Source organism: Danio rerio, chromosome 15, assembly GCF_049306965.1.
Source record: "Danio rerio strain Tuebingen ecotype United States chromosome 15, GRCz12tu, whole genome shotgun sequence".
Classification (NCBI taxonomy): domain Eukaryota; kingdom Metazoa; phylum Chordata; class Actinopteri; order Cypriniformes; family Danionidae; genus Danio; species Danio rerio.
In genome coordinates, this window is record NC_133190.1 from 51630001 (window position 1) to 51640000 (window position 10000).

The 10000-nt window shown below is 43.3% G+C and overlaps 1 protein-coding gene across 2 annotated transcripts in view; it reads left to right on the forward strand.

Annotated features, from left to right (window-relative positions):
* The window catches only part of cep164 (centrosomal protein 164), a 24500-nt gene that overhangs the window by 7631 nt on the left and 6869 nt on the right, over positions 1–10000 (forward strand). Inside the window, exons 8-14 of one of the 2 annotated variants that reach the window (XM_073924156.1) lie at positions 3084–3185; positions 4005–4994; positions 6439–6495; positions 6594–6656; positions 7666–7724; positions 8007–8555; positions 9164–9250. In XM_073924156.1, coding sequence (XP_073780257.1) covers positions 3084–3185; positions 4005–4994; positions 6439–6495; positions 6594–6656; positions 7666–7724; positions 8007–8555; positions 9164–9250 — 1907 coding nt within the window. The remainder of the gene's footprint in view (positions 1–3083; positions 3186–4004; positions 4995–6438; positions 6496–6593; positions 6657–7665; positions 7725–8006; positions 8556–9163; positions 9251–10000) is intronic. The other variant, XM_073924157.1, reaches the window with a different exon arrangement.

Sequence of the window (10000 nt, forward strand, 5' to 3'; positions counted from 1 at the left end):
TATATATATATATATATATATATATATATATATATATATATATATATATATATATATATATATATATATATATATACATACACACATTTATTTATTTATTTATATAACCGCAATATGATGTTTCTCATTGGCAATTGAATAAAATACAGGGAATAAATTTGTGTTTCAATTCACAATTAGAACAGCTGTTCACTTTGACTTTATCCTATATAATTTCTGTTTAGAACATGGTGTTATCTGTTCTGACATACTGTGTTAAAGCATTTGTAAATTTGACTGTAAAATGACATTGTTTTGTTCTTGGTTGTGCTTGTGTGTAAAAGAAGTTAAAGCATTTTAAATTTGTGTTAACTGGATGCATTTTGTGTCAAAACAACAAGAAATGTGTTAATTGTATAGCCCACGAAGACGGATGTTGTGCTAACCGTGTTAAGAGTTTAGGAAACTTGTTAAATGTATTGATAAAAGTGTCATAGCAATTGTAAAAAACTGTAATAGGCTTAAATAATATTCTCAAATCTGCAATTTCCTGTCAGTCTTCTCTCTTGCTTTGTTGTGAGCTGTACTGTAGATTTCGATTATGATGTTTACATTATTATATGTCTGAGCGGTTCACTCGCTGTGAACAGCGGCGTCTCATTTCAGTTCTCGTAGTTGCCACGGTAGCACACAACATAATCGATGCATCTGCTCGACCTTCAGGGTTTGACGGCAGTAACGTGCACGAGCCGTTATCTAGATTACTTCAACTGAACTCAGATTAGTCAGATCGAATGATCTTCAACTTCCTGTTATGAAACCAGTCAAGCGTGGAGGTTTAGTTCGGCTCATTGAAGTCAGGATTTAACTTTATTCCCCGCTTTTCTCAACCACTTTTATGAAACAGCCCCCAGGTCTGCATCCAGACCCTCTCCAAAATAAGATGATAAATACAAAAGGTGTGTAATGAAAGCTGTAGGTGTTTCGCGCTCGTTATATCTGCATCTGTATCCGTGTTTCGATTCATAGTGGCGTTTCACATTTCCACTCTTTACAGCTCCAATTGCCTCATTACAAGTCAAGCAGAATTCAGTTCAATTCAGCTTTATTTGCACAGCGCTTTTACAGTGTAGATTGTGTCAAAGCAGCTTCACAAAAATGATCATAGTAACTGGAACAGTGTAGTTCAGATATCAGTGTTTAAGTTCAGTTCAGTTCAGTTCAGTGTGGTTTGATAATCCCTACTGAGGGTCTAGACCAGGGATGGGGAAACTTGATCCTCGAGGGCCGCTGTCCCTGCAGAGTTTTGTTCCAACACTAGTCAAACACACCTGAACAAACTAATCAGTGTCTTCAAGATCACTTGAACATTATAGAGGGGTCTGTTTGAACAGGGTTGGAGCTAAACTATGCAGGACACCGGCCCTCCAGGATCAAGTTTGCCCACACCTGGGGCCTCATGTATCAACGCTGCATACTAACAATGAACTTTACGTGGGAATGTGCGCAGCTTCACGGCAGCTTCATGGCTGGCATACGCACATTTTTTTTGCGTGTCTGTTTTATTTCCATTGGCGACTCCTAGAGGCAGTTGTGTTGAATTGCACTCTACAAAGTGTCTTCTCAGCTGTATGAGATGGGTCCATCCGCATGTCTAGTATATAAGGTTTCCGTACCATGCAGTTGACCATCCAAACATTAAAGCGCAATTTGCAGCGGTCGCCGGCTTTCCCAATGTAATCGGAGCAAACTTGCGCACACACATTTCTATAAAGGCACCATGAGCTGAGGATGAACTGGCATACGTGAATCAGAAACATTTCCATTCAATAAATATACAAATTAAATTTGATGCACACACTTATTAATGATTCCTACTTGTTTTCCTCATGATAAAGAGTATATAGGCAACATCTGATATGTAGCGGGGAAAAAAGAATAAGTTCATCAGCCGCTGGATCAACCGAGTTCATACTTGAACGTATGGAAACATGTTGCCATGGGTTTAGCGAGCTGCACCACTTAAGCTGTTAAAAACACTATAAAATTTTACACCTATAGATCTCACGATTTCTTTTTTAATCCACTCAGTGCGATTTTCAGATTTAACTGTGTTAACCGCATCAGCTGAACTCTCCCACTCTATTTTTTTCTTTTGTTGTTAATTCCAGAGAACAAACTTGCAAATAACACCGCTTTTCTCTGGTCTACCTCTGAAAGCAGCACCTCCAATTCACATTCTGTTCAAAGTTTCTCTTCTTGTTTGCTTTTGCCGTTGCTTTTTCGTTGGGTTTTGCCAAAGTAGAGTCATTAGCATATTCATACGGGGGCGGAGGCAGGGAGGGGTTTTGTGTTGTGCATGTTGCGCTCAGTTTCACGTTCATTCAGATGTACAAACAGAATATGCGTGAGATTCGGTGTACGCAGTGTTTCATACATCTGAATTATTTTCTGCGTAGCACATTTACAGCTTTGTGCATACGCAATGTTTTAGTATGATTTCCACGCAAGTCTTCGTACATGAGGCCCCTGGTCTGAACACTGGAGGGCAAATTCATCGATGTGAAGCTCTACCAATCCCAAACCATGCAAGCTAGAGGCGACAGTGGAGAGGGAAAAAAATTCACAAACTGGCAAAAGTTCGGAAAAAACAACAACAAATGGCTTCATGCTGGCAAAATAAACGAATGAGTCCACTCAACTCTGAACTGTCCATTCTCTTCATCGAGTTTTCTGTGAGATCGACATCTTCATCCATTCAAATGATCGCTTCACTGCGGTGCGCTAAAGCAGGCGTGCATGATCAGCCGCTCGATCACATGAAGCCAACAGAAAACTTTGAATATTCTGCCTTTGATTATATTTCAGCTCGTATTATTTTAAACAAAAATACAAACAAATAAACTGACGGTTTACAAGATGTGTGCGTTTATCAATGAAGGAAATCCACAACCTGAATCCTTAACACAAACTTCTTGCAGTATGGAATGGAGTCTGGTCCGGATTGAATGCCCTCACGGTCCGGATTTAAACTTTGAGAAGCCCTGCTGTATAGTGCTGCTGATGACTGTGTGTGTGTGTGTGTGTGTGTGTGTGTGTTTCAGGACAGTGAGATCAGTGGGACGGTTCCACCTGAAGAAAGAACAGAACCTGAACTGCAGGATTTGGCCTTATCGAGGGATCACAGCGCAGAGCCGCCTTCAGAGGTGCACCAGTGTCCGTCTGTCTGTCTGCACTGCAAACACTGCTGTTCTTACTCTCGTTACTGATCCAAATGTCCAAAAACTCTTAAATCAGCCAGCATTTTCTGAATGAGCAGAAAATATAGTCTAGTTTTCAGAAATAATGAGTCAAAATTGAGAGAGTTCATCCTTAAAACAAGAAAAATAATCTGCCAATAGAGGAGGTGGATTAATTTATTTTTTAAAAGGAAAAACAAGATTAATTTGCTTGTTCCAAGGAAAAACTCTCTTAGTTTTGCCATATTATTTGCCAAATAAATGGATAATAAATAGAGAATCGGTTGTGTTTTCCTCACAATGCTGATATTTTGTGCAGGAAGGTGCTGCGAGGATTGCTCTGCCTGCAGAACTAAAGGTCACTCAGTGTGGATAAATGACTGATGTGTGTGTTTCACAGCTCCTAGATCAGCTGTTATCCTTTACTCTGCTCTGCTGGTCTTTAAAATGCTTCTGGGTTTGAGGATTTTTAGACTTTTGGACCAGAAACAAGACAAAAACTCTGAGTAAGAACTGCAGTTTCTGCAGCGTGTGTGTGTGTGTGTGTGTGTGTGTGTGTGTGTGTACGTCTGTCTGTTCTTTGCTCCTCTCTGCTGTGTGTGTGTGTGTGTGTGTGTTAATAACATGAGTGTCTGTTTGGGCTTTGATGGGTTTGCACAAGACCTCACAGGCCGTCTGTGTGTGTCTGTGTGTGTCTGTGTGTCTCTGTGTGTGTCTGTGTGTGTGTGTGTGTGTGTGTGTGTCTTTATCTGTCTGTCTGTCTGTGTCTGAATCCCGGGCTGTCAGGACTCGGTGTGCGGGCGACACGTGCGCTCCTCAGCTCTGGGCGCTTCAGTGGAGGAGAGATTCAGCCTTTCAGAAGAGGAGAAGAAACAGACAGAAGAACAGATGAATGATGGAGAAGAGGAGAAAGGAGAGAGCGATGAGCAGATGGAGAGATTCAGCAGTCCAGAAGAGGAGAAACAGATGAAGGAGGAGAGAAAGGAGGACGAGAATGGACAGATCAGAGAAGAAGAGCAACCAGATGAGCAGATGGAGAGACTCAGCCTTCCTGAAGAGGAGAAACAACAGGAGAAAACAGAAGGAGAGAAAGAAGAGAGTGATGAACAGATGGAGAGATTCAGCAACCCTGAGGAGGAGAAACAACAGGCGGAGGAGAAAACAGAAGAAGAGAGAGAACAGACGGAGAGCAATCATGGAGAAGAGGAGAGCGATGAACAGATGGAGGAGGACAGAGATCAGACGGAGAGTAAAGGTGATGGAGGACTGCAGAAAGAAGAGAGGGATGAAGCTGATGAACAGATGGAGAGATTCAGCAGTCCTGAACAGAAGCAACTGGAGGAGGAGAGAGATCAGACGGAGAGTAAAGGTGATGGAGGACTGGAGAACAGACAGAACAGGGAAGAAGAGCAAGACAAGCAGGAGAGTGATGAAGACAAGCAGACGGAGGAAGAGATGAAGGATGGAAATGGAGAAGAGCAGAAAGACGAGAGTGATGAGATTGAGGAGCAGATTGAGAGATTCAGCAGTCCTGAGGAAGAGAAGAACGGACAGATCAGAGAAGAAGAACAGGCAGCGGAGGAGAAAGACGAGACAGAGGGAATAGAGGAAGAGCAGCTTTCAGGACTCGATGATGGAGAGACAGAGGAGGACAAAGATGAGGAAGAGCAGAGAGAGAGAGATGGAGAGGAGAGAAGCGGAGGGCAGATCTTTCTCTCTAGCACTGCTCCTAAAGCTGGGAAGTTTGTGCCTCAGTGGAGCCCAGTGCGCAGTGAGGTAGGACTGAGTGACCCGCCCCTGCCTGCAAGCCCTGCCCCCTGCATATAAGCCCCACCCACTCGCAAGCCCCGCCCCCAAACTCTGCGTTTATGTGCTTCCCACTGTCCCAGCAGCACTGCAGTGATCTGTTATGATAGTCAGGATTCTGCTGATGAATACACTTTACTGACTGTGTTTGTTTTGATTCTCAGTCATATTAATATTTCTTTCTTAAAGGCGCAGTGTGTAATATGAATTCATAACAAGCAAAGCTGTATTTACAGGGTGTGTGACAGCATTAGCATTCACACAGTTCGTGACTCCAGTTAAAGCTGCTTATTTCACTGCATTTAAACATTCTTCTAAACATTCGGGATAATGTAAGCTCACATGAGAAATACTATAGTAGCTTATAGTAAATAATACAGTACTTATCAGTCATACTATAGTAAACTGTAGTATAGAGTATCTACAACCTTTAGTTAATGAATGCTCCAGTGTACTGTAGAGTTAACTATAGTCAACTGATAAACATCAGTCATAAATACTGTAGTGTGCTTCAGTTTAACTACAGTAAACCGTGGTGTATTGTAGGATAATAAACACTATATTAGTAGCGAAGTACAGTTGTGAGTTGTTTGTTTATGTTACTGTAGTTGCTGTGTTACCATAGCGACTGTAGAATCACAACAGATCAATTAATATGGTTGTTGTGTTACTATAGCAACTGTACAGTAGTGAGTTGTTTGTTTAGGTTACTGTAGTTGTTGTGTTACCATAGCGACTGTAGAATCACCACAACATTTAGTTGCTTTGACAATTCATGTAGGTGCTAATATTGTTGTCTGCGTTTTGTTAATTAATTATTTTTTTAATTCTCCTCCTTGGGGGTAGGATTGGGGACTGAATGTTCTTGTTAACCCTTAGTTATTGTTAACGAAAAAATATGTAAATTATTGAAAAGCACGACAGTATTTGCTTTTAATCATTGTAGTATTGTTCACGTGAGAAGTCAGCAGTATACGTAACACTGCTCTAGCGGTTTTGGATATTTTAATAAAACATCTTACATATTGTGCCTTTAAACTCGTTTCATCAAAGCTCATTAATGATGCTGAAGGATTTTAAAGTATGTAATGATGTCTGTATGGAGCAGCGCTGCAGTCTGCTGGGGCAGTGGGAATCGTCTTTCACATCTTGTGATTCGTTCATTGTGTTCAGTGTCTTGTGTGTGTGTGTGTGTCAATGTGTCGCTGCAGAGAGGAGGCGTGTCTATCAAGTCATGTGACTAATTGGAGGGTAAAAGCTGGGGTGTGAACCTACAGGAGCTGATCAGAGCTCCTCTCTGCAGCAAAGCTCAGACCCCCAGCATCCTCATACGCATACTGCTGTGTGTTACTGGCTACTGTTACTGGTGTGTGTGTGTTTATGTATGAGTGTGTGATGTCATATCCTGTGATAGGAGTCCGAGATCGGTGAAGAAGCAGCAGCATCGCTCTCATCCTCTGATCAAGTGCAGGTATGGCCTCAACACACACACACACACACACACACACACACATATGAAGGTATTGTGTGTGTGTTTATGGTGATTTGTCTCTTCATTTATTTCCTCAGGCTGGTTTTCGCTCCAAACTCTCAGAGAATGTGTTTGATCTGCTGGACCTGTCGCCTGCTGTGGTAACACACACACACACACACACACACTCATATATATATATATATATATAGACACACACTCACCGGCCACTTTATTAGGTACACCTTACTAGTACCGGGTCGGACCCCTTTTGCCTTCAGAACTGCCTTAATTAAACGGCGTTGACACCATGCTCAATTGGTACTAATGGACCCAAAGAAAATCTCCCCCACACCATTACACCACCACCAGCAGCCTGAACCGCTGATACAAGGCAGGATGATCCATGCTTTCATGTTGTCTGAGCCGAGCATCCGAATGTGTGAGCAGAAATGGAGACTCATCAGAGCAGCAACGTTTCTCCAATCTTCTATTGTCCAGTTTTGGTGAGTCTGTGTGAATTGTAGCCTCAGTTTCCTGTTCTTAGCTGACAGGAGCGGCACCCGGTGTGCTCTTCTGCTGCTGTAGCCCATCCGCCTCAAGGTTGGCCGTGTTGTGTGTTCAGAGATGCTCTTCTGCAGAGCTCGGTTGTAGCGAGTGCTTATTTGAGTTACTGTTGCCTTTCTATCAGCTGGAACCAGTCTGGCCATTCTCCTCTGACCTCATCATCAAGGCATTTGCGCCCACAGAACTGCCGCTCACTGGATATTTCCTCTGTGTCGGAGCATTCTCTGTAAACCCTAGAGATGGTTGTGCGTGAAAATCCCAGTAGATCAGCAGTTTCTGAAATACTCAGAGCAGCCCGTCTGGCAGCAACAACCATGCCACGATCAAAGTCTCTTAAATCCCCTTTCTTCCCCATTCTGATGCTCGCTCTGACCTGCAGCAGATCCTCTTGATCATGTCTACATGCCGACATGCAGTGAGCTGCTGTCATGTGATTGGCTGAGTAGACATTTGCGTTAACGAGCAGTTGGAAAGGTGTACCTAATAAAGTGGCCAGTGAGTGTATATAATGTTTTCAAACTTTTTTTTTTGCAGATAACTTGATAATTTGTGTGTGCTTCATCAAAGCTTTAAATTTTGAATGTGTGTGTGTGTGTGTGTCAGGAAGTGGAGGGTGAGGCAGATGTGGACAGCTGTGTGGACGGCTCTGACTCTGCAGGCAGGTACTGTGTGTGTTTATTTACAGTAAACAGGTTTCCTGTAGTCTGAGTAAAGGTTAGTTTAGTTAATGATGGTCCTCTATTGGTTGTTGTAGTTCAGCTCTGTGTGCACGTTTATTTCAGTGTGCTGATGTTTTCCTAACTGAAACTGAATATTGAGTAGGGGGCGGGGCTTTATTTTGACGCAGCACACAGTTATAGTAAACTAACAGTAAGAGGGGCGTGGCTAATATTTCACCCAATCGGATTCAGATGCTGATGTTGAGTGTGTGTGTGTGTCCACAGGCGTCTGCTGGATAATGTGACATCAGCACACACACTACAGTCACGCTCACAGACCTCCACACCTGCAGAACACACAGATCATGAGGAGGAGGAGGAGAAGAGGAGAGAGGAAGAGGAGGAGAGAGAGATGAAGAGAAAAGAGGAGAGAAGACGAGAGGAAGAGGAGGAGAGAGAGAGGAAGAGGAAAGAGGAGAGAAGACGAGAGGAAGAGGAGGAGAGAGAGATGAAGAGAAAAGAGGAGAGAAGACGAGAGGAAGAGGAGGAGAGAGAGAGGAAGAGAAGGATAGAGGAGGAGATAGAAATGAAGAAACGAGAAGAGGAGAAGAGACAAGAGGAAGAGGAGAAAGAGATGAAAAGACAAGAAGAGGTGAAGAGAAGAAGAGAGGAGGAGGAGCAGGAGGTGAAGAGTAAAGAGGAAGAGGAGAGGAAGAGGAGACGAGAAGCTCAGGAGGAACTGGAGAAATACAAGCATGAGGAGAAGAAGAGGAGAGAGGAGGAGGAGGAGGAGGAGGAGTGGAGGATGAAGGAGGAGAGCGCTGAGCAGCTGAGGTCAGTCACTGGTGCATTATGGGTAATGATGGTGGCAGTGACGCCCCCCAGAAAAAAGGCCTTGCTACACACACACACACACACACACACACACACACACATACACACACACATACACATACACACACACACACACACACACACACACACAAACACACAAACACACACACACACAAACACACACACACACACAAACACACACACACACACACACACACACACACACAAACACAAACACACACACACACACACAAACACACACACACACACACACACACACACATGCTGTCTAGTGAAGGTGTGTGTGTGCTGTCAGCGATGATCAGGGAGGGCAGTGGCGGTTCCAGTTTAAATGACACCCTGGACTGAGAACAGTGTACCAACCAGACTGATCTGCCAAGATCACTTAAAAAACCTTTTACCTAAATAATAGTTACTGACGGTTCATTCCGCTGTGGTGACCCTGGAATTGTAATAAAGGATCTAATATTAATTATGACAATTCTACTATTCGTGTGTGTGTGTGTGTGTGTGTGTGTGTGTGTGTGTGTGTGTGTGTGTGTGTGTGTGTGTGTGCGTGTGTGTGTGTGTGTGTGTTTGTTTGTTAGGATTCTGAAGGAGCAGATACTGAAGAGGAGACGAGACGAGGAGGAGAGAATGAACAATGACACACACACACAACTACAGCAGCTCAGGTACACACACACACACACACAACTACAGCAGCTCAGGTACACACACACACACACACACTATAGCAGCGTGTCAGAGTCAGTGTGCACAGTGCACTATACACTTACAAGACTGTACGAATGAACTGGTTTCCATCATTGAGCAGTAATGCACATGTTCTGAGTGCCGGCATTAGAGATTTTCCAAACACTCCTGATATTGTTGTTGTGAATGAAGTACTGAAAAACATTCTGATTATGGAAGTAGGCTGTTGTTTTGACTCATACATGGATCTGTGCTATTCAGAAAAACTGCTGAAATATCAACCATTAGTGAATGCTCTGAAAGTGTGTGGCTACAACACAAGGTTGGTGGTTTTAATGTACGGGAGCCCAGGACACGCTCATAATCTGTGTGTGAGGGGACTACACACTGCCCGACTCAGTAAAAAAGACTAAACAAATTGCAAAGTATTGCTCTGTATCTTTTCCCAGAGATGGGTTGCGGCTGGAAGGGCATCCGCTGCGTAAAAAACGTGCTGGGTAAGTTGGTGGTTCATTACGCTGTGGCGACCCCGGATTAATAAAGGGACTAAGCCGACAAGAAAATGAATGTTCTGTATCTGCAATAATAGGCAGTCTTCATGTGTGGAGAAGACGATGCCATCTCTATCCTTAATCCATTTACTCTGCGCTGAATGGATCGACTGTTTAATATCTCCACGCAGAAGATCATCAATGGTTGTATCTGCTGCTGTACTGCGAAACATCACG